This window comes from Acanthaster planci, linkage group LG04 (assembly GCF_054643075.1).
Source record: "Acanthaster planci isolate LZ-2023a linkage group LG04, COTS_SCS, whole genome shotgun sequence".
NCBI classification, from domain to species: Eukaryota; Metazoa; Echinodermata; class Asteroidea; order Valvatida; family Acanthasteridae; genus Acanthaster; species Acanthaster planci.
In genome coordinates, this window is record NC_141780.1 from 14,125,633 (window position 1) to 14,149,168 (window position 23,536).

General features: G+C 43.3%; 1 protein-coding gene across 2 annotated transcripts in view; it reads left to right on the plus strand.

Moving 5' to 3' along the window:
* Nucleotides 1-23,536, plus strand: part of LOC110973992 (uncharacterized) — an 85,726-nt gene that overhangs the window by 54,338 nt on the left and 7,852 nt on the right. For both annotated transcript variants that reach the window (XM_087135349.1, XM_087135350.1), the window contains exons 4-11: nt 11,252-11,389; nt 13,916-14,059; nt 16,488-16,919; nt 17,954-18,106; nt 18,500-18,571; nt 19,474-19,637; nt 20,826-20,962; nt 23,175-23,352. In XM_087135349.1, coding sequence (XP_086991475.1) covers nt 11,252-11,389; nt 13,916-14,059; nt 16,488-16,919; nt 17,954-18,106; nt 18,500-18,571; nt 19,474-19,637; nt 20,826-20,962; nt 23,175-23,352 — 1,418 coding nt within the window. The remainder of the gene's footprint in view (nt 1-11,251; nt 11,390-13,915; nt 14,060-16,487; nt 16,920-17,953; nt 18,107-18,499; nt 18,572-19,473; nt 19,638-20,825; nt 20,963-23,174; nt 23,353-23,536) is intronic.

Here is a 23,536-nt window from a genome sequence, read left to right on the forward strand (position 1 = left end):
TTGAAAGACACTGGCAAGTTTTTTTTTTCAGGGGGGGCCGTACCGCTACTTTCTTCTTTCACCTTTTTGAAATTCAGCACAACGCTGCATCAGCATGACATGAAGACCGGGCCTCAGCGTATACCTGGAGGGGCCACGTCAAGTGTGCGCTTAGTGTCAGCTCGCTGTTAGCGCCAGTCCGAAAGGTTTTCCAGTTTTTGTTTAAAACATTTCTGAAGTGCCTGTGCATATTTTTGTCACCCTGTCCATATCTTACCATGGTGACTCATCCGTACACCTGTGAGGAGTACTTCAGGGTTTTTTTAGTAAAAACCAGGCAATTATTTTTCCTTTCCTCTTTTTTTTTTCCTTGGGAATGCATTTGCTTTCCCGCGGCCTCGTGCCATTCTCCCACGTGCTTGAGAAATTGTAACACGGCCCCCCTCTGAAGGAGGCTTTTATTGTTGACTTGACATTTTCATTCTGAGGAACAGCCAAGGTGCCCTGGCGAAACGAATGAAATGCCATCCCGATGTGGCACGAACAAGGGTTTGCCGATCTGACCGGCCAAGTGTTTTTTGGGGGCCAAGGCATTTGGGGGTAACAGACTGGAGATGCACCGTACTCAAAAAAGCTTTAGGGGGGATAATTTGAGAGCAGATTTGTAGGGGGGAAGGAAACTGTCTATCATTCACAAGTACAAATTTCTGCAGTCATTAGTGCTGGCATTTACATCACAAAATGAGCAAGCGATTCCATCGCGTTAAATTTCCTCGTTCATTATACTGTGCACTTCATTTTTCCTATATCTGACATTTTTGCTGCGCACTGTATTAAGAGATGCATCCAGAGTCGTATTTGAATGGTCTATTCTGTTTTAAAAGTTAATTCGTTTGTCATGATTCCAAGGTCACTTCAGGACTGTTGCTTGTGTGAGATGTTGCAGCCCGGCACTTTACGAGAACAAGATGAAATACTCTAAATATTTAAATATTCTGCACTATATGTGCATCAGGCATGAGCACCCATTCACCGCAGCCGGTGAGATGCTGAACATCTGTCTTATTTAGAAGTCAATGCCTGAATTCTTGTTTAATGTATGAAGTTGGTCCTCTGAAAATCCTCCTGCAGGAAGTCTGAAAAATTCAAAAAGAGGAACTTGTGCTTTTACGTGTACATGCATGTATATAAATGTACCAGTTTACAGTTTATTGTAGCAATTCCTTTTTGGGGGGGGGGAATTTATTCACAAAAGGTAGTCGCACAGACACACATCAGTTTGGTGCATGCATGCATTGGACATGGGCCTGAATTTTTAGAGGTGATACATGTAGATTTGGTATTAATTATTCCAGCTGTTTAAAATCGGCAGTTAAATGCAGTGGTTGAGATCCCATCAACAGAACTGATTTCTCCCCCCTCTTGAAAAGTACAAGTGATATGGCTTTCCAATTTTGATTGTATTGGGCCCCTCCAACTGTATGAGCTCAACAATTTATCTTGCTTAATGCATTCAGAGATGTGTTTAATTTAGCACACCATTACAGCCGGCCCCTGCACTAAGAGTACACTCTCACACCACACATCACAAGCCCCCCCCCTCCTCCTGTTCAGCCAACATTCGTCAACGGGCCCCGGTGTGTATCGTTGACGTCTCCACAATAGGCTCCCCATTGAGTATTGATTTGGCGCTGCAATTTTCTTTCCATTTCGTGCTCTTAGTCGGATCACAGCCTTTTGCCCCACGCTTTGGTTTTGACAATTTTTTTTTTAAGTTATTGTTTTTATCCAGTTCCTTGTGTTCAAACGCTTACTCATCAGACAATGCAGGCTGGGGTGCGGGAGCAGTGTACTTTTACTCCGGGAACTAGCCCCATTTGGAGGCGGAATGCCAATCAGGCATCCGGGAGGGGGGGCGGTCTTTGTGTGTTTCCGCTTGGGCGCGCAGAGCATTCAGAAAGTGCAGTGGATGCATGAGCTGGTTATTCTGGTTCACGGACAGGGCACCAGGGAACATTCTAAGACTGGATTTCTTGAGTTTTGGACAGACTCTTGTGTGGGTGTAGTTGGCGGCTTACAAAGACACACTTCCTCAAAGCTCCTTCCATCCAGTGCGTTAAGAACTAGCAGTTAAAATTGGCTGCTTGTTTCTGTACCTTGATTTCCTAATTTGTATTCTAATATTTGGGGACAGAACACAGTAAAGGGGGCTAGTAAGTTAGTGTTACCTCAGCAATGTTTCCCTTTTGATTTGACAATTTTGCCTTGTCTTGATGAGCATTGCACAGCCTGTTCTTCTATTGTATCAGTGACAAGGCAAAAATGGATCCAAGACCCAGAGATTGATTTCTGTGTTGTTCCATCCAGGTTTGACTGCAAAAGGGAGAAGTACATGTGCATGTAACTTTGAAAGCACATAGAGTGCTCTACTGTTACATTAAAACTACAGCTTGCATGGTGTTTGGGTGTTGAAACACAGAAATGTCTCAAACCATTGAGGAAAGGCTGCTAACGTTACTGACCCCTTTGCTGTGTTTTGTGTCATTACCATGTACTTGGTACCCTGCAATGTGCTCACTGCATCTGTTCAAACTAGTTTAATCAAACATCCTCGATTATGACTGATTAACTTTCCCTTTAGAGAAGTGCGTACCGTGCCATTGGTGATTAACTACATAAATCATATTAGACTTGGGTTCTGGGCCAGTGATTTTCAAGTGCAGAGCTGAATGTGACACAGTAGCATGGGAAAATGAAATTCACAGATGAGGAGTACTGGTACAGGTCCGCCAGATGCTGGTCCTTCCATGCACAGCCCGCCACAAGCTCTAATGGCTTCCTGAGAAACATATGAAAGAGAAGCATACCTGTATATTCTAATGAAGGTCTGCCACTCCACACCTGTTGAAAATGCACTCATGCATTTTAGCATCACTGTGTCCTGACTGTATATTGAGAAACACAGAGCAGTGGCGTCTGCCCTGCACAGTGCTAAATATCCTTTCAAGGATTTGGCATTATAGCCAGGTGGAGGTGCTCTTGCAAGCAGTGTTGATGTATAAACTGTGACTCAATCCAGCATGGGTTGTACGGGCCTGTAAGGCAACAGAGTCTGGAGTGCATGCATGGCCTTTATAAAATCTTCGATTATGGAACTCGACAGGAAGTAATTGTGCATTTTCTGCTAAATCCTGGACAACTCTCATTGGAACACCCCTCCCACTTGCCCCCTGTCAATGTTGTTTCTCATTGCGTAAGCTGGGCTTAATCTTGGTCCAATAAATGACCACAACATTGAATGGGGGAGAGGGAGATCTTTTCACCACGCTTCCCACAAGGTGTTCCAACTATTTTGTCCAGGATTGTAGAATGCATACATAATGTACATATGCCTTGACCCAATTACATGGTCTAGTCACAGGTACTGGTAGCAGCTTTTAGTTTTGTCAAACTCAATCAACCATTATCATATTTCCTGTCCTGACATAAATGTTACAAAGAATTTGTACCTTGTGTCCTTGTTCGTGTAACCTATTTGATTTGTTCCCAGGTGCCTTTTTTTTTTGTCTTTATAAGTAATGTGACGTTTTACTCACCTGTACACTGTGTGGGAAATACATTGTGTTAATATGGCACTGGATCAGTTAGTACGTGTACATGTACAGTATGTATGGGAGAATGCATCACTCCTGTTTTTTCGGACAATGCCGTGGAGAACAACTCTGAGAGACAGAGGCTTGAGCGTTGGGTGCGTGCAGAAGGCATTACCTGGGAGGGCTGCAGGGGCTCACGGTCTTAGGCTGAAGCTCCATCAATCATGACTGCACAGATGGTATCCCACTTGCACTGTTGCCTATCACTCCCACAGCTCTAATCCCCCAGCATTAGGGGCGTAGCAATTACCGGGCCCCTGTGGTTCTTCTGTTGCTCTTGTCTTTTGTGGGCACAAAAATAGGCCACGCACATTCTGGACTCGGTAGCCTAGCTATGTAGTTATTATCGGGAGAAGAAATGGAGCTGAAGGGGGGGATGGGGGAGAAGTCAGGAATTGGAAGTAAGGGATAGCATTTACGTGAAGCCCCCTTGTCGCATCTGTCAGAAAAGTTGCTGGGAATGAGGAATTTGAATGTACGGTTATTGATCAGATGATCCAGAGATAAGGATCGGGGGGGGTGCTGGACTGATAGAGCTTGGCAAACTTGCATAAATTTGACATTCAGCAAACCTTTGACGTTTTGAGCGTAGCCATCATCACAGGATCCTGTCTAATCCCCTGTTCCCGATTTTTTCTTCCCCAACATTTGCAAATTGTTCAGGAAGCTCTAAGCATTGCTCTTAATCATTCTCGCCCTATATACTCGCATCACTTGTAGGCCATGTACATGTGTGTTTATGTCATATTTTGTCTTTATCACATCAGTCTTTAAGCACATGCTTTCTCCCATACTGCACATAGATGCCCATATGACACACAACATGCCGCAGGCAACATCTGTAAGAATAGACTTGCTGGGTCAAGCCCACGCAGCAGGTTATTGGCTGGATAACAGTGACCTTCCATTAAAAGCCAGGCCAGAGGGCAAACAGCAGCTCCTCTTTCCCTCTGACTACATCTTGTTTTTAAGTTTTTCTTTGCTGTATCTCAAGATCTTTGCCTCTGACTGGACTGCAGAAACATTCCATATTTATATTATGGCCATTGAGATATTTTGTTTTGCTTCAAGATGTAACCAGATTCAGCAACAGAGTTTTATATTCTCTAGTGGGGGAGTTTGGGTTTTTTTCTCAGTTGTCTTTTGTGACCCCGTGGTGTCAGCGGTCAGTGCTTCTGGTGGGGGAGCCAGTGTCCATACTGTGAGTGACAAGGTCACCGTCTGGGTCCAGGACACTGACTTCTCCTGCACAAACACTAATTAGAGTCTGGTACCTGGGTACCCTGGGTACCCCCCTGCATACCAGTATGTGTGTGAACATAGTTTGCTGTCCTGTTAAAGGCAGGGGATAGCTTGTTTTTTTAGGGGGGTCCCAGCTTGTAACTTTGTCCTACTGTATCAACAAAATGTACGTAAATTGAGTCCAAATGGAAGTTTGATCCAAACTCCCACGGCGTTTTTGCTAGGAACCTCTCCCAAAACCTGGAAAATCTGACACTGCAGAAAACCAGTGGCATGTTCCTTGAAACTTTGAAGGATCTTCAAGCACCATGTTAAGTAAAAGTGACTTGGCTGTACCCTTATCAATCTAGCAAAATTCTCCCAAAACCACCTGATGGATTTTGAAGAATCTAGGAAGTGTCCAATTGATTTCTGCAGTTGTTTGTAATTACTCTCTCTTCGTTACAGACAGATAAAGTTTTCCTTCAAACTAGCAAAGCCCTTAACGGTCCTGGTCCCTAACAGAAAGTTGTGTTACGACATATTTCTCAACCTGCAAAGCCTCACTGCTTCGTGACCAGAGGCAACATGTACCCTTTTCACCTCTCCTGCACTGCACGAAGGGTTTTTAGGGATAGAGTATTTCTAGGTGTCATGTGCGAGGCAGTAAACGTGTCGGTACCTCAGTGGCTTGAACGCAAGACTAGCCTCTGCCACAGTCATCCTGCCTCACCTTGCCTGTGCGAGACCCCCAACTGGGGCCTGCTTCCACGTGCTGCCCTCCAAACACCTTGGAGTAGGTGGAATTGTGGGCCCAGACCAAATATGACAGACAGGTGTCAGCCCATTTTGCCCGTAATGAGAGCGTAACTTTGGCCCTGCTTTCGGCTCATTTGTGCATGCCAGCTGATCGGAATTTCTGGAAAAACCACCAGCAAATTTGGCCCCAACCTGTCACTTCAAATATTTCCTTGGAAGTTTGGAGCCTGTCGTCAGTAAAATGATGCCATGGTTTATTTTCATTTTGGGGGGCCAATTCCATTTGCATTTTAGAGTTTTTGGATTTGATTCCACTGAAGGCATTCCAGATTGGTGTGTGCATTACTCCATTCTTCCAAAACTAAAACAAATATTGATTGATTGATTGACATCAGTTTACACCTTTTTTATTTCCTTTTTTATTTTTGGTGAAAAATAGGAAATATTTTAATTCTTGCAATAGTGGGCTATCAAGGCTTCAAGGCTGCCAGATAAGGTTAATTCAGCCGTCAAGTGGTTGGTTGAAATGTAGTCCTGCCTGTCAGCGCAATTACTTTTTCTAAGATCTCATATTAAGATTTGTACATTATGCCATCCATCATTCTGGTCTTCACTTGGCCTTGCTGGATGACATTGCAGAATTTCTTAATTGATCGAACGAACACTAGTCAGTATTTGGGGGACTACATTGTACGTACATTGCAATCGCACGTGTGTCGCTGTCATTCATTCTGTCATTCAACTCAAACCTCGCATTGGTTTGATAATGGCAGCCTTTTGTACACTAATGCATGTAAATCAGTTTTGTATGACTTGAGTCATTTTTCATGACTCGGGCTCGACTCAAGTCACATTGGATGACTCGGACTCGACCACAATGACTCGTACTTAAGCTTGGTGACTCGTGACTCAAGTCATGTATTTTCATTCAACATATTTATCATATACGCCCTGGAAAATTAATTTGTAAGCACATTTTCATTAAACATATTTATCATATACGTCCTGGAAAATTAATATGTATGCACCTGTGCTATCACTGGTTTGCATGCCTGGAGCTTCATCGCATTGCACGTTTTCCAATTCGCCCATTTATGTATGGCTAAATACCCACTGATGAGTCAACCAGACGTGTCATATTCTTTATCAGCAAACTGTGTGGCGGTGATCAGACTATGCGCTGGGCGTACATTTGTTATTTACTTGTATGGATGTACATACTCAGCCTCATAGTCTCCAGAACCAGTTGCAAATATGAACACTTTTAGCAAAATGGTCAGGCTCGCATGTAAATGAAAAATGCGTGGCCTGCGCTGGACGTGTGAAGTTACTTGGGCCTGGGCGAAGTGGTTGTGGTGTTGGTATGGGCGTTTTCGAAATGACTGGATTCAGCTTAGACTTTGGTCTCGCTGGTTCCATCCATTTTGAAGCTGCATTCGAAACTGCAGCTTTTGTACCCATAGCTTTTGCAATGTATGAAATTAATCAGCATAAACAAAATAGCACACAGCGAACTTACAACTTTGATCATGGATGTCCTTCCATAGTTTGAATAATTGGCTGAACAACTTGATTCATGACTTGTGACTCGTGAGTTGGACTCGGACTCAAGGTTTGTGACTCATGACTTGGAGTCAAGGTGTGTGACGCGAGACTCGGACTCGAGGCTTTAAACTCAGGACTTGGATTCGGCATTGTTGAGTCGGATAACATCGATGTAAGTGCACCTAAAATGAGTTTCGAGATCCTAGTTTTGGTGTAAAACTCTCTTGTTCTGAGGGCGGGATGGTCAGTGTAATCAACGAGAAGTCTTCCAAAAGTTGCAGCGTCCACGCTTCACTGCTGCAGCTTGGTTCTAAGTGTGCTGACTTCAATTTCAGTGAAACATTGTGTGACTTCTTACATCATCAAAATGTTTTGAAAATGAGCATGTGTCTGGTTTCTGTGGGCAGTGATTAATTTAGGTGGGAGAAATGGCTAGCGCTGGAGTCAAACAGCATGTGGGTGAGTGTGTGTGAGCGTAATCATGTGAATCTCGATTGGGAAATGACATCCTAGCAGATGCTCAGTGGGGTACTTAAGGATGCATCTATCGTTGCCGTGATGGATAGGTACACGCGGTCCCTTTGGTACCGACTTGCTACAAAGAAAGAAAAAGTGACACTTGTAAGGGGGCAGAGGACAGCATAATCAACTTCATCAAAGTCTGCGCTGTGCCTAAGCCAAATTATGATTTAAGAGCCGCTGCTGTCGTATTTTTACCCGCATCATCGCTGGATGAAGAGTCTGAAATTAGGTCAATGCGGCACGTCTGCACCGGCGCGTGCAAAGATTCCGCCTCCCCTGAGGAATACAGCATTTCCTGGGCCTGTATGCGATAATTGATGTAGCCCGCTCTGTATTGTTGGTTGGCAGTCAAGGCAGAACAGCATCCCTCTATCTCCCGACTCGTTGCCGCAGCGCTGGGGACTGTGTTCCTTGCCGCCAACACCTTACAATATGCCAGCGTGCATTTTTTTTTTATATTCATCTGCTAAAGCGGATCAATGGGACAGATTGTGTTTCAGGGTTTGGGGCCCAGCTTGCTCTATATATTTGATGAATTGGGAGAGGATGGAGAATGGTACTAGTATATAGAGAACATGTCTGGCACACCTGACATTGGAGTTGAGATGTTGGGATAAATTCCTACATGTACTTTCATGACAATAGGCACAGGGGAAGGGTTTGCTATAATGCACTTTACAGTGGTCACTTAGCATGAATACATTTTTATACAGTCCAATGTACAGTGTACCAATGCTGGTTCAGACTTGTGCATACATTGTATGTACAATATGTGGACATGTGCATGTATGTAATGCATTGTCTACTTACATGGAAATGGATTTAGGACCGCTTACCGGTACTTGGTGTGGCCATTTCTAAGTTAGCATTGTTAATCCAAGTCTTGCATGAAACAGTGATAGTTTGGCCGGACCACACTGTGCAGTAGTGCTCCCATCAGACTTGATTCCCATCAAACTACGGTTACATGTACCTGTACATTGTTGAAATGAACATGTAGATTCATGTACATACAGCGTAGCCTGAAAACCTATATACATGTATAATACATCTAGCTATGATGGGCGGTTTCACTTGCACACATGGACACACATACATGTACATGTACATAAAGTACATGTATTTACATGTACCATAGTGCTAGTTCTTTCAGTCGGTGCTGGTGTAAAAGCTTCATTCATTGCAAAACAGCAGGCTTGAAGTTTATAGAAAGCGGATCACTTATTTTACCCCCCCCCCATCTTGGCATCAGCCCCACACTGCTTTCAGTCTCACCACCTCCCCCCAAGCATAATACATGAGAGAGGCTGCCTTCTACTCAGCCCCAGTAGAGAGTCTGTAGTATTAAGGGCACTGCTTGAAGCGGCCAGCTCTTTCTGCCCCTCTCTCACTCTCTCTCTCTCTCTAGACTCAGCAATCTGAATTTCCTAACAAACATTGATTGCTACTTGTACTGCTCCATAACCTGGAGGAATGCGAAGGGGGGAGAGCCAAATTTAGAGGGGGAATAAGAAAAGCATGTTGAAACTCGGTCCAGCCCCCCCGACAGACTTTTTTCTTTTTTTTTTTGGTTAAGGCGGTGCTGATTTTACTAAAAAAGAAGGAAGGAAAAAAATCTTGGTGTGTGCCAAAGCCAGAGCGCGCAGGGATCGATTCAGGTCAGATTTCGGTGCTAGTTTTCAAATTAACCCTCTGAGGGCCTCGGGGTAGCTCATATGCTGGGGCGGGTTGTTTGGGGAACAATGTGCAGGGGAGACTCGCGCAGCTCAACAAGAGTGCAGGTGTTGATGGGAAGCGATAACACCCCCAATTTCTTTCTTTCTTTTTTTTTTTTTTGCCAGCTTTAATTTTGTTCTATTCGAAATTGACGGAAAGAGCCGTGCCTGTATTTGCACAGTGCCAGACCTTTTTTTTTTTTAAATGCAAGGAGGATTTTACTCTGTGGAATGGGAACATTTGTAGATCATTGGGTCTGCCACATCCCCCTTCTTTGAAAGAAGCACAGCCTTTACGTTTGAAGTTTCCGAAAGGCCTTTTGTCACCACCGACTTTTTTCCCTGCCCCCATTTGATCCCATCATTGTGAAGTGTAAAGCCAGGCGACGTAGTTCTCAGCACGCCATGTACACAACTGGGTCAGCTTTGTGTCCATAAAGTTGAAAAAGGGGGGGGGGGAGGAAGAAATTAGGTTAAAGATTGTTCTTATTTTTGTAGAATTCTATGGCAGCTTTGATAGACTGTTGCAGGTCGCAGATCCCCCAATTCATTGTGAACCAAGTGGGGGTTCCTGTGTTGGTTTTGCCTGAGACGGGGTTTGTATTTCTTATTGTTACAGTTTTATTTTATTCCTGAGGAGGGGAAAAACCTTACAAAAAGAGAAGGAATTCAAAGCAAGTTTAATATGCTGCCTTTCTACAGTCTCACAGATTTCAGCAGTAAGAAATTATACATAGGTGAACGTGTGTACATTTAAAGCCTGCCTGCTACGGAACCTTGAACATACATGCATTGTTGGATAGGTTTCTCATTGTCAGATATGCCTACAGAGTAGAGTTCATAAAATTCAGGAACAGAAAGGTGGACATGCACACATAGAAAAAAATTAAAATGTGAATGAGTACATTGCCTGCTCATATGTAACTATAAGAGATATCTTAAACACTGGTCACCCTCTCCCTCAGAAACACAGTATTCTCCAGATGTATATTTTCAAGCCCTTTGTACCCACTTAAACTATTCTCTCTCCGGTCGCGAGTGGCCAGGCGACCAGCCTAGCGTTGGCCAATAAAAGAAGCCCCACTTAAGCCAAACAAGAAAAGTGCTGGTCAACACCACCAAGGCTACATTGTTTTCTGGCCAGGCTGGTGTGACCGTTGGTGACCATTGATAAGGAGATGGGGGTCCATTGTTGTTCTTTGCCCCTCTCCTCCTGTGGTGTTTACCAGGTTTTGTCCTCTTAAAAAGACTGGAAAAAAGAATATCCCTGCCTGGACTTTGAAGGTTCCTTGAAGGCCAATGGATCCAGTTTCAGATCCAGATGAATAGGGCTCTAGATTTTTTTGTTTTGTTTTGTTTAGCTGTGCAGTAACGGTGCAGTTAGTGAAAGGTTGTGTAAACTATGCCAGTGTTAATTAAAGGGAGCATGTCAATTCTGAATCAACTGATTTAACATTATGTTAGCATTCATACATATCTGTGTTCATTATCAGTTTTCGTTATGAGTGTTAATCATTTTTTTCTTTGGACCTGTGCGGGAAGATACTGACCTACATATATATCACTATGGACGTGCTGTATTTTGAAACCCAGTTTTAGACAGTATCAAAGAAAAATTTATGAATGACAGTGGTGTTTGTAAGTGTAGAAGATGCCTTCATTCAAGCTAAATGTAAAATTAAATACACTCTACCCGTACATTGAAGGAAAAACAAATTAATCTCTACATGTAGGTCAACTCTCCACTTCCTCCAGAACATACATGTATCCTACCTTTATTTTTGATATTCAGTCAATGTGGCAACAATTTCTCATAGGATCTGCATTCTCTCTCCTTTTCCTCTCTTCTTTGTTCAGAGACCACAATGAGATTGAGTACATACCACCGGGCTCCATGGACGGGTTTGTCAGCCTCCGCAAGCTGGATTTAAGTTACAACAATATAGCTAACATCACTGCCGGCGTGTTCCCCTCCCAGAGCAATCTCCACCGTGTGTAAGTTGCAGATCTCCGTCCGTCCCTGAGATCCTGTTGACTGTAGATGATGGCAAAACATACAAACATACAAGTATCCGGGTCTATGGTATAGGGCTTCAAAATAGAATTTTTCCAAAACCGACTGCAATTTTTTTTTTCATCTGTAAAAGAATAGTCATACATGCACATACATTGTACCCAGCCACCCCCCAAATATGGAAGTACGTGTACATGTAGTACTGTTGGCAACATGTATGCATATAAATGCATGTATGCAGTACCGGCTTTGTAGTGCTAAGTTCAATTGTGGGCCCATTATCAATCAGTAGTCAGTTTTGCATTTAATCTACATGTTGTATATGTGTACAATGTATATATACATGTACATGAAATTCATTCTAAGTACATGTACAGGTAAAATCAATTTGTAGTTGACAAATGGTTTGGGCTTGGGTGGGGAGGGTGTTTTTTTTTTTTAATTTATTTAGATGCAGTGATTGCAGCTTGAGACGTCTGGGCCTTTGAATTTCATGTAATACCAAGCTGTAACTTTGGTTGAGTAAATTACTACATTTACACCAAGCAACAATAATGCAAGGACCAGTGGCAAGCAGTACTCTCAGCATTCATCTTGTTGTGGCCGGGAGCCTGTTCTCGCTAAAGCAAGCATCTGGGCGGCTGGTTACATTTCTGTGCTTACTAGCCAGCTCCATGACACTGTAATCATCTTAGTGCGTGCACTGTTGAGGGCGCTTTATGAAACAGGAGGGTATTTCAGTTAGTTTCGTGCACAAACGTAAAAGTGGCAAGGTTCCATCTGCACCAGGCTTATCGGAGGGCATTTAGGCCTATGCACAAAGGCCATTCAGTTTGGGGCGCTTTTGCGGAAGTACCCCTTTAGGCCCTATAGTAAAGGGACCAAAGTGATATAACAGAACTACCGGTACATACATGTACATGTACATGTAATGCACACGTACAGATACAATACGCCATCCATGTACATGTACATTTATGCACGAGCATTAACCATTCAGTGGTCACATACAATGTCCTCCTCACTGTGAGTCTTTGACAAAGGGTAACAGTGCAATTTTCATGTACTGTTGCTGGTCCACCCATACATGTATTCTGAATGACAAACTTCAATGTGGATGAACATGTACAAAATACCCCCCCAGCTGATGCTGTTTTTTTTCAAAGTTAGACCGTGTGAAATTTTCCGTAGAATCCCTCAACTTCTGCAAATGATGCTGTTGTGTCTGCTCTACCCTTACCTCACCACCTGCGCACACTATCAAGCCCAGTTGTACTGGGATTAGATGCACATTTATATTCACTGTCAATTTCCCCCCCCCCCAAAAAAAAACAACCCTGAAGTGTCTCACAGATGATGGATGGCCACTCCGTATTCCTCTGACAGACATGAAATTTGTTTGCTGGGTGAGAGCGCTTTCACAAATTAAATTCTTCCCCCTGCTATTATCCAAAAATCCTTACAGGGAAACAACTGTGAGAGAGTTCCAGGGACAACAATAGTAGAAAAAGTAGGCAGTAAAGAGAAATCTTTGCAAAAAAGCTTTTTGCAATTACATGCTTCAGAGATTGTGAGATGTCATGTTTCCCGACTTTTTATAAAAAAAAAGGACAGAATTCATGACGCAGCTGCCCTTGGCCCTTCTACTTAAACAGCAAACATGAAAGTATCCAGACTGTTTTAGTTGTGTGCATTTAGGGGTACCATAGTGTGGGACCCAGATACCCCATTCTAACAATGGATGGGTGTCCAGGTACAGGTACCTGTCATTATTATGAAAATAATAACAAAAGCATGGTAGTTGAGTATTTTCCACCCATCCCCACCCACTCTATTGCTAAGGTGCTGAATTGAGCCCAGCGCTGACAAGCTCACTGGCGTGTATTCAGGAACTGAACTTGCTCAGGACTTCTTTGGAACTTAAATTTTAGTTTGAAGTGTGGAATAACATAAAGTAAAATCTTGACAATTCCAAGTTCTGGGGGGGGTACAGCTTAAAAATCGAGTTATCCGAATTTCAAGCTCACAAAAGTTCTCGCGTCATGGAGTCATACCAGGCCCTCGGCCTGTCATGACTAGTTCTTTCTGTTGATTCATGTGCAATCTAACTCATCATTAAATGGACTCAAAACATACATGTATGTGCAAGGATAGTGATACTAAACGTATCGAGACATTCCGTAATATGCGCTATATAAGAACTGACCATCATAATTATTATTTTACTCAGATTTTTTAAATAATTTATCGGCAAGTAAGCAAAGGAAAAGGGTGCTTGCCTTTCTGAAATGTTGTGCTGACATTTACAGGGGCAGTTGCAAGTAATAAAATCGACAAACTGGAACCGGCAACCTGTAATCAGCGGTCGGGTTGCAGGTACTCTAAACGGCCCTGAACTGTTTTGTACGCTAGGCCTACATTGTAATTTGTTACAATTTACTGGTAACCTCAGAAAGAGTGTAGAGGTTCCTTACAGCTGAATTTTTGTGTGTCTGTTTGATTTGCAGATACCTGAACAACAACCAGATATCCCTGCTAGCTCCGGGCTGTCTGGACAACTTGACTTCCCTGCAAACGCTCAACCTGGAGAAGAATCGCATTGACTTCCTTCCTAGTGAGCTGTTCCTGCAGCTACGAAAGTTGGATATCCTGTAAGTGTAGAATGGGTTCCGGGGGAGGGGGAGGCACATTTCAAGCCTGTGAATTGGTTTTGAGTTGAAGGAAAGAGGGAGATAAGTTGGAGGAAGCATAAAGTTCATAGTTCTTTTTGAGTTATTTTTGTTAATTTTTTTAAACGGTGTGAAAACCTGTTTGCAGTGAGTCAGGTATTTTGCTGTGTGCATACCTCATCTTTAGAAGCGGTACTTGTCCCAAGATATAGCAGTTCTCTGGTTGCCCTGTGGTAAGCCATTTTACATGTATGTCTTGCTTGTGGACACAGGCAGCGTTCATTCGATCTGTTACATTTGTTCTCTACAGTGCTAAATTCCGGTATTTAAACCATATAGTACCTGCAAGATGAGAACTTGTGATAATCCTAAGGAGTTTGTAGTTACCACAATCAAAGGAGGCTGGTAAACTGCAGTCCACTGGTAAACTGGAGTTTTGGAGATGCAGGAACCTATACATTGCAATTTCCGTTTCTTTTCCGCTCATTCCGTTTATACTGTTCAAGGAAGCGCATTGGTATTGGCAGTGTTTTCATTCGAACTCAGGGGAAAAAAAGCCGGGACAATGACCCAATTCAAATTCTTCTGGGTTATGTGTCAATGTCATGACAACATGACCGAGTTTCCTGCCTCTTCCCAAGCTAATGACAACCAGACCTCCAGAGCCCTGAAACCTGGTAAATGGGGAAGTGTGAAGATACGACCCAAGAGATTTTATTATGGTAGAGCTGGCAGGTTGTCATTGCTGTGGTGGTAGTTAGGGGCAGGCGACCTCAATTCCAAGAAAAAAAACTTGTTTCTTGTACATTTTATTTCCCCCCCCCAAAAAAGATGCCCTCCTATTTTGTTGCCAAATAAATTTATCTTGAGTGTAACCATCAAATCCCCCATAAGATTTTTACATGAAACGAAAACAGAGAGTTGTACTAAAGTTGTACTGAGTTTTATTATCTGTTGGAGTGCTTTTCGCTTCTCAAAGTATAAATGACACAAAAGACTTTCATTTGATGGCTTCTTAAAGAAATTTGTCAATCAGCTTTGATTCTTTGGTTTTCAGTAGGATTTTCTGTTTTACTTCTAAATATAATGTTGGTCTTATACGAACCACACTATTGTTTACTTACAGTATTTAAATGATAGGCCCTACATGTACACGTACATGTACATTTTGTCACTTTCAAAGCTACGTACATGTAGTTCATGACATGAAGAAAATGTTACCAGGGTATGCAATTCATCATGTGTCCCAGGTAACTGAAGTTCATTACATGTGTGTTACGTCTTCATCATTCCAAACTCTTGAACTGCTGTGACATTCCTGTTAATATACAGACAGTTCTTCGTACTCAGAGTGTAGAGTAAGTATTCAGGCATCAGATATTGGATAAAAGGGGGGGACCAGTCCAGATCCTGTCAGTCAGGAGCCATCACCAGTTCCAAATTACCCTCATGCTAATTTGAACCATAGAGCTGTTCTGCCCAGAACAGCCGCGGAATGCATTACCATTCCAGCCTGGGAATCGATGGAATAGTTACCCTCCTGATAGGGACATGTGTAAGGGCTGGGCTCACGGGCTGTTCTCTTTCAACAAAGCTGTGTCGGTGTACAAATAGGAGCCTATGATCTTTGACCTCTCCAGAGCCCCCTGACCGGGTAAATGGCGAAGCCAGATGCTTGAAAGGGGGGGAGGGAGAGACAGAGAAAGTTGGCTGGATTTACTATACAGCCCCTGGGCGCTAAAGACCTCGGCTGGATCTCAGATCAGGGATGTATGAATTATTTCTTTGTTGTCTAACTTAAATCCATAAAAAGTATGAAAAGTGCCACTTCCTGGAAGTTGTTGGACCAAGTCGCATGGGGCAAATTTTAAGGCCAATTTGAAGAAACAGAAGATACCGAGGTGCTGGTGGAGGAACCCTGGCATATTTTTTTCATGTTAAAAAAAAAGGGCACTACGGGTACATGTAGTTCCTACACTTTAATAGGGCATTGCTTGGAAGCATTTGCCCTTTAATTAATATGGCCATTGTCCCAAAGGGGATATGTTTACCTTTGAAGTAAAAGCATTTTAAGAACTGTGTCTTGGAAAACAACTACTTGTATTGTAACATCGTCATGTACATGTACATACATTGTGTGTGGTTATTTAAGTAAATTGTAGGGGAACAAATGCTGTCATTCTGCCTACTAGGATGTGTGAAAATACTGGCATGTCCATAATGAAAACATCTGGCTCCAGCAACATACGCAAAGAGCTACATGTAATTATAAGGTAGTCTTAAGGGCCCTCTTACAACATGTCCGAGATACAGAGATAATATTAATGCAGCGTAAGCCTGTCTGTGAGTAGAAAACTTGCACCAAAGTTCATCGCCAGGTTTGTTATCTTCTTCTTGCCACCCCACCCAGGAACCTGAGTCGGAACAAGTTGACCAGCATCCGGAGCCTGGCCTTCAAGGGGCTGTCGGAGCTGACCGTCCTGAGCCTGCGCCGCAACCGCATCGCCGCACTGTCGGACGGCGCCTTCTATGGCCTGACCCGGCTGCGGGAGCTGCAGTTGGACAGCAACCGCATCGGCAGTATCAGCAAGGGCTGGCTGTATGGCCTGGACGATGTGCGGCGCCTGCTGCTCAGCCGCAACCTGATCAATGCCACCGACCCCGGCGGCTGGGAGTTCTGCCCGGCGCTGGAAGGCCTGGACCTGAGCTTCAACCGCATCCAAGTGCTGGAGCGCCATGGCTTTGAGGGCCTGGCAAGCCTGCTGGACCTCTTTATCAACCAGAATGTGGTGTCCACTGTGGCCGATGGGGCGTTCATTGGCTTGAATGCCCTGAAAGTTCTGTGAGTATGGACCAGTCCCACTACTAGAGCTATTACTGAGTGGGAAGGAAGAAGATGGGGCCTAGCTGATATGCCTCTCTTAAAGTGAAAATGCAAATATTACCCAGGATCTGTGTCACTGTTTATGCACTGTCCACTCACTGTACACTACCCCGCAAAAGATATAGGACCGACATGGACCCTTCAAACTATGAATTTATTTGATTAGAATAATGACACAAGACACAGGTTGGTAAATTTATTGACAAACTGAGATATTTTATGGAAAAATAAGCAACTGAAAAATACAACCGAGGTACGCTATATCTTTTGCGGGGCAGTGTACATTGAGTCTGTGATCTGTTATTCAGTGACTATTCTTGTATAGGTCACTCATTGCCCTCAGTTGTCCATTTGCTCAGTGGTACATGTACATGTCCATGTACATTGGACTGTGAATGTTCACAGTCCAATGTGACCAGTACCGAGGTGCCTGGTATCGGGTACCTTGGGTTTGTACACATAGCCGGGGTGCCCCAAATCAGACAAAAGAGCTGGGCCTTGTAGCAAAAGACCACACTCGGAACAAAAGACCGGGCTGCTGGGAATTGCCAACATTTTTCCAGTTGTCAATAGCGGAGGAAATCCATCATTGTTTTGAAAGATTATACCACTGTTGGTGGTATTCAGTGCAAGCGGATTACCACCGGGGACAAAAGCGCTCCAGCACTCCATTGATGAGCCATACAATACCGCTGCAAACTAATCGTGCCCCTACTGAAAAGACGCCAGCAGCGCACTGTGCCAGTATAAAAAAAAAAAGAAAATTACATACCACCGCACAATCTGGGATACAACGTGGCAGGCCTGGCTGAAACACTCGGGCGTCAGTAAATGTTGTCTGTCAGATTAGAGTAGCCCGAGACAGTCAATACAAAGGTACACAACAAATTTTTGTCTGAATGTGCACAACTTTTGTAGCATCAAATGTCACATCTAGAGTCCATTACATCAGAGACTGACCCTGCTTGCTTTTACCCCCTTGTGTCTCCCAGTGAGCTGAGCAACAACCGCATCTCTTGGAGCCTGGAGGACATGCCAGGGGCCTTTGAGGGGCTGATCTCTCTCCGACACCTCAACCTGGCCAACAACAGGATTCGCTCCATTGCCAAGCGGGCCTTTGACGGGATCGAGGGCATCAGGGAACTGTGAGTATAGGGGGCTGTGTGGGCTCCCTCTGTGCATGTCCTGTGTCATTTCACCACTCCTAAAAATCACCTTGCTGATGTGCATGAAACAGTCAGCTTCCTCAGTTGAGATATCTGGATTTTGGTTGGGGTTTTGCTTAAACATCAGACGTAATCATGTGGAAGTTTATGATTATTGATCAATCAAGCATTTTTTGAGAAATGAAATGTCATACTTCGTTTTTGGAGCATACCGATTCCATGCACTTTATGTTTTAGAAGTTGAATGCCTCACTGAGTTTTTGTAACCTGATTGCCAGCAGACATTTTGACAAATGCATTGTGTCAGTTTGTGTGGGGATGATAGGCATTCATTGGCTGTCATTGATGCAACTGACTGATTTACACCAACAGGGACCTGAGAAACAACAACATCACGTCTATCCAAGTCAATGCTTTCAACCACATGCAGCACCTCAGCCAGCTGTGAGTTCTCCCCTTGACACTCAGTGCCGTTACCCTTAGCACGTCAGTCATTTATTTTTAAAGAGTCTGTTTGGTGACTGTTGGCATTACGCGACGCGAACCGGTTGAAAGTCGCAATAAATTACCCAAACGTGGCCCACGCCAAGTTCAAGGTTAGAACTTTGAATTCGGGAGAAAATACCAGTCAGTTGAATTATGTGGCTGCTTGTAAAGGAGAAACGAGAAAGTGTGGGGGGAGATATTTTTGTTCATTGCTGTTGACAACAGCTGTCATTCTGGTGATATGTTCCACCTTGCCGACGAACAAGTATTTTGGCTTGAGCATGATCTTGCTGACAACCCAGTCACGGGCAATAAACACTGTGTGAACGTTTGGCTGGTCACAGTTGATCAACGACTTAGTTCTCTTTCCTCTGTGCATTCAGATATCAGGGATGATGGAAATGTGGATTAAAGTGCTGCTCAGCACTCACTAGTCCAAGGTCTTGACATTTTTGGGGTATTCCATAAGCACATTACCATATTTTGTTACGGGTTTGGTACTTACATATTAACATGGTGTGATCCTTCAAGACAAATATGAACTACTTGCATTTTATGGATTATATATGTTATGCCTCCCTAAGGATTTTATACTTTCACAATATTTGAGCAGCATCTTAGTGTTGACTACTTGGACAAATTGTTTGTCCCATTTCAGCCATTTCTTTTTTCATCATGTAATTGTAAGCATGCTGGTTTATTTTTTAAATATTCCAGTCGAATGGATTTCCATTTTTAAATGTATAAATGGCGTCAGTGAGGCTTTTTGGCAACTTTTCATGTTGTTATTTTTGGGGAGCACATATTTTGATTTTAATTTCCCCTGTTTTCTTCCGGTAATGATTAATGAATTACCATAGGTTGATCAACTCCAGCACCCTGTTCTGTGACTGCCAGCTTTCCTGGTTCCCCGGCTGGGTCGACACAGCTGGTTACCGAGATACCATCGATGGAACATGTTCCCACCCTCCTCCCCTTCGTGGCAAAAATGTCTTTAATGTAGCGCCCTCACTGTTCATATGTGGTAAGGACTGATCCATCCCTTGATCAACCCCTGGTCCAACCTCAACCTCCTCCCCCTCCCGGAATGTACATGTACTTCGATTTAAGTCTTGCCCACACAAAAATGCAGTTGTGATAAAGTGTCCTGCCCAAGAGCACATTTGCCATTATAGCAGAATCATGATGTTTGTGCAGTAGTTACAGCAAGAGTGCACCGTACATGTACCAGATATTTCAGTGTAAGCAGCTAAAGGGTCACGTTTACAACAATTTTCTATGTACTGAATTGTGCTGTACCTATTGCTGTGCATAAGATTTGGCGCCTAATTCAGTTTTAAATTGAACAGCATGATCAAGCAAGAATTTTAGTGCATGTTTCATCATCAGGATATTAGTTTTTTGTCATAATGTTGTTTCAAAGCACTGTATGACATCAAGCTTTTCCGGATAATATTCCCGAAACTCCCCCTGTTCAAGTGAACCTCAAAATTGAGTTGGGGTCGACTTGTGACTCACTTCCCTCGATAAACAAGGATAAGAGCGCGTAGAAAAAGAAAAGGGTACAAGGGTATGGTCTGCGTGGTCCAGGAAAGACGTTCCTGACCTTAGTACATAATGGTCTAAGGGTCAGCTCGATTCCTTTGAGTAGCTGTCATGTGACCAGTTCTGGATCATTAAAATTGAGAGATCAATTTCTCTCTAAGGTATGTCTGAATAATCTGGAGTTGGATTATTATAGTGTTCTAGCCAAGTTTTTTGTTGTACATGGCCCATGGCAACATAACGTACCTGTGAATATTATTTTTCATTAGTAGAAGTGGAAGGATATTGTATCTAAGCACACCTAATACCTAAAGTTTGACTAGGTCTCAAAAACCGAGTTTTTAGGCTTTTTTCCGTTAGTTTTGTTTAAGGTTACGTCAGAAAAAGCAAATGGAGCTCTTTGTTTGTAACCATCACGCAGCTTGGGCATCTTGATGAAAGTGGATTATATCTGTGTGAACTTTGTTGAGGGTTCCTGTTGATCTCCGGTGTGCCTAACTCAGAAGGGGTTCTGACGATGACTCGCAGCTCATTTTGGTCAGGTTGTGTCACAAATAATTAATGGGTCATTCACCCTGGCGTAACTCTGGAAATGATTTGCATGGTGCAGCTGAGTAAGATTTGGAACACTCAGTGCTATGTACTCTGTTGCTTCTCTCCAATCCAGACGATAACTCCAAACCAGTGATAGTGCGCAACCCTCAGACCACCGCAGCCCTTCGCGGGGACAACGTGTCCTTGGTGTGCGTGGCCACCAGCAGCAGCGAGTCTCCCATGCACTTCACTTGGAAGAAGGACGATGAGGTAGGGCACCAGACCCATACTTGGGCTGCTCTGTCGTCAGTGATTTCGTGAAATAAATTCACATCATGGAGCTCTGTTCTCGGTGCCTCTGAGAATAGACTGATCCCATCAGCCCAGCCCCTCTGCCTATGTAAAAGTAATTCATATGTGCCTCTTTTTGGTACCATGCTGCATGTGCCAGCCCTGTGGGTCACAAATGTATGTGCGTGTGCCCATGTCAGACTTTTGTGCATGCGTGCCGGATTTAAGTCATCGACGTGACTGGTCAAAAAAAAAGTGGGGCGCAGCTTAGTGGATTGTCTCTCCGTCGCTACATACCATCTATTCAATTACTTGCAGTCCCATCTGTGAGACCTTGAGATACCGGACATGAATGCTTTATCAGGCACATAATGGGTCGCAGTGCCATCTAAAGTGTCATCTGGTATATAGCCAGTTACTGCAATGAAAACACTCATTACTGTTCTGTTGAAGTGCTTAGCCTGTGCAAAGCATGTGCAGTCTGCACATGTTCAAAGTCTCTCCCGACATCAAAGAGCCGTATGTTGATATCGTGCCGGCGAAGGTCGGAACATTTGGTGCTGAAATGCCACATGCAGTCCTACATTTCAATTCTACCGTAAGGGCTTAAATGGTCAAGGTAGCAATGTTTCTGTTTGGTACAGGGGTAATTGCAGAAATTAGGGGTCCAAAATTGTGACATTTTCGTGTCCCAGTTATATGTGACCTTTCTTATTTGACATGGAAATATCACCGGAATTAATTTCAATCTATACTAGTTGTTTGGCGGGTAATTTGTATTAATTCATCACTCTTAGAAATTAGAAAATGTGTTCTGAACTTACAAAATCATACGTTGGATGTGACAGGGACACGAAAAAAAACATGGACCCCTAATTCCTGGAATTATGCATAAATAAGTTTGATGAGAATGTTAATTGAGTATTTATGAAAAGGGGCTCTATGGATTTTGGGTTGGAATAAATACAGGTAGACACCAAACAACAGTGTAAAAACAACCAAAATTAGAACAAAAGATTGAAGCACTTGGTAATTAATACTTTTCCGAGGAAATTGCAAACTTTTGTCATTGTATTTGGAGAAACGACAAAAATGGAAAACTTAAAAATGTTTACATGACTCTGTATACCAATTAGCACATGCCTTAACCACTTCATGCCGGGGCATTTTTCAATGTTGATGATGCTGGGCCGGCCTGACTATCATTTTTTTCAGTTTTCAAAATCCTTTAAAAATTCATCATTTCATTTAACGGTCGTTTATAGCCGCACGAAGTAATCTTTAAGCACTACTCTAAGTTGATGCCCGAGTATTTCAGCCAGGCCTGCAGCCTTGTAAATAGAGCCTAGATTGTGCGGTGTTATATAACTTTCTTTTGTTCATAAACCTGGCTCAGTGCACTGCTGACCTCTTTCAATAGGGGCCAGATAAGCGTGCAGCAGCTTATAAACCGTACGTCTCCGATTCCGGAGTCCCCGGCAGGAAGTGGTTAAAATGTCCTGCAACTCTGGAAAAAATGTTGCTTTCCAGACATGATTTTCCTTTAGCAAAGCTTAGCGAGACAAGATTTCAGGGAAGAAGGTAACAAAGATAATGAAACACGGTTTTATTTGAGTGAATGTTCACAGGAGAAGTGTATGAAATGACTTCTCTGTAACTGTCTGCCCGACAACTGTTCATTGGTGTTAAGTTTCCAAAGTTTGCTTGTCTCCAATAAGCACGTAGATGCCCGGAGTATGGTGATGTTGAAGAGCGTTAAGCATTAGTGAACATCAAGATGAAATCATTGCTGCCGCGTGTCTCAGTTAAAACACCCAACGGCTGTTTCATTTTAAATACATTCGTTGTTTGTACACAAAGCTTCATCACACTTGTCCAGTTGCCTAAGGTGAAGTCACTGAAAAATCAGCCTTTGAGATCTGTGTGATATCACTGTTCTAAGACTGAGCATGCAGTGCTTATTAATATACGTTGGGTACGGGCAAACCGTTATATATAAAGACCAAAGATCCTGACTGTTCATATTCATGTATCACTCAAGAATGAATCGGTGGAGAAACCGAACAGCAGCAAATAAGATGACATACAAATGTTGGCAGGTGCGTGCGTTATGTACATTTTCTGTTACGAAGCTTTTCCAAATCCCCAGAGACACGTATAAAGTGTGGCTGTCGTTTTTTGTTGTGCACAGGTTTTGCTCAATCCCAACGAGCAGATGTTTGCTAGCCAGGGCGAAGGCAACCTGATCCAGTACCGCAGCGTGCTGAGCCTGCCCAACATCCAGGACACGGACCAGGGAAAGTTCCAGTGTGTCATCACCAACGAGCTGGGTTCCACCATGTCCAAGACGGCACGGGTCACTGTTTATGGTGAGTTGGCAAATTTGTGTCTTTTCTGAATTACCCTGATTTTCTTTTTCTCACGTCAAGTTCTCCTAGAGAGTACAAGTGGTCCTGATGATTACTCTTTGTTTCCAAGTCTGTGTTGAGTCACTGAAATCGTGACTCTAGTTGAGTAATTTAAGTCTAGATGAGTTATTGTGATTCAGTTAAG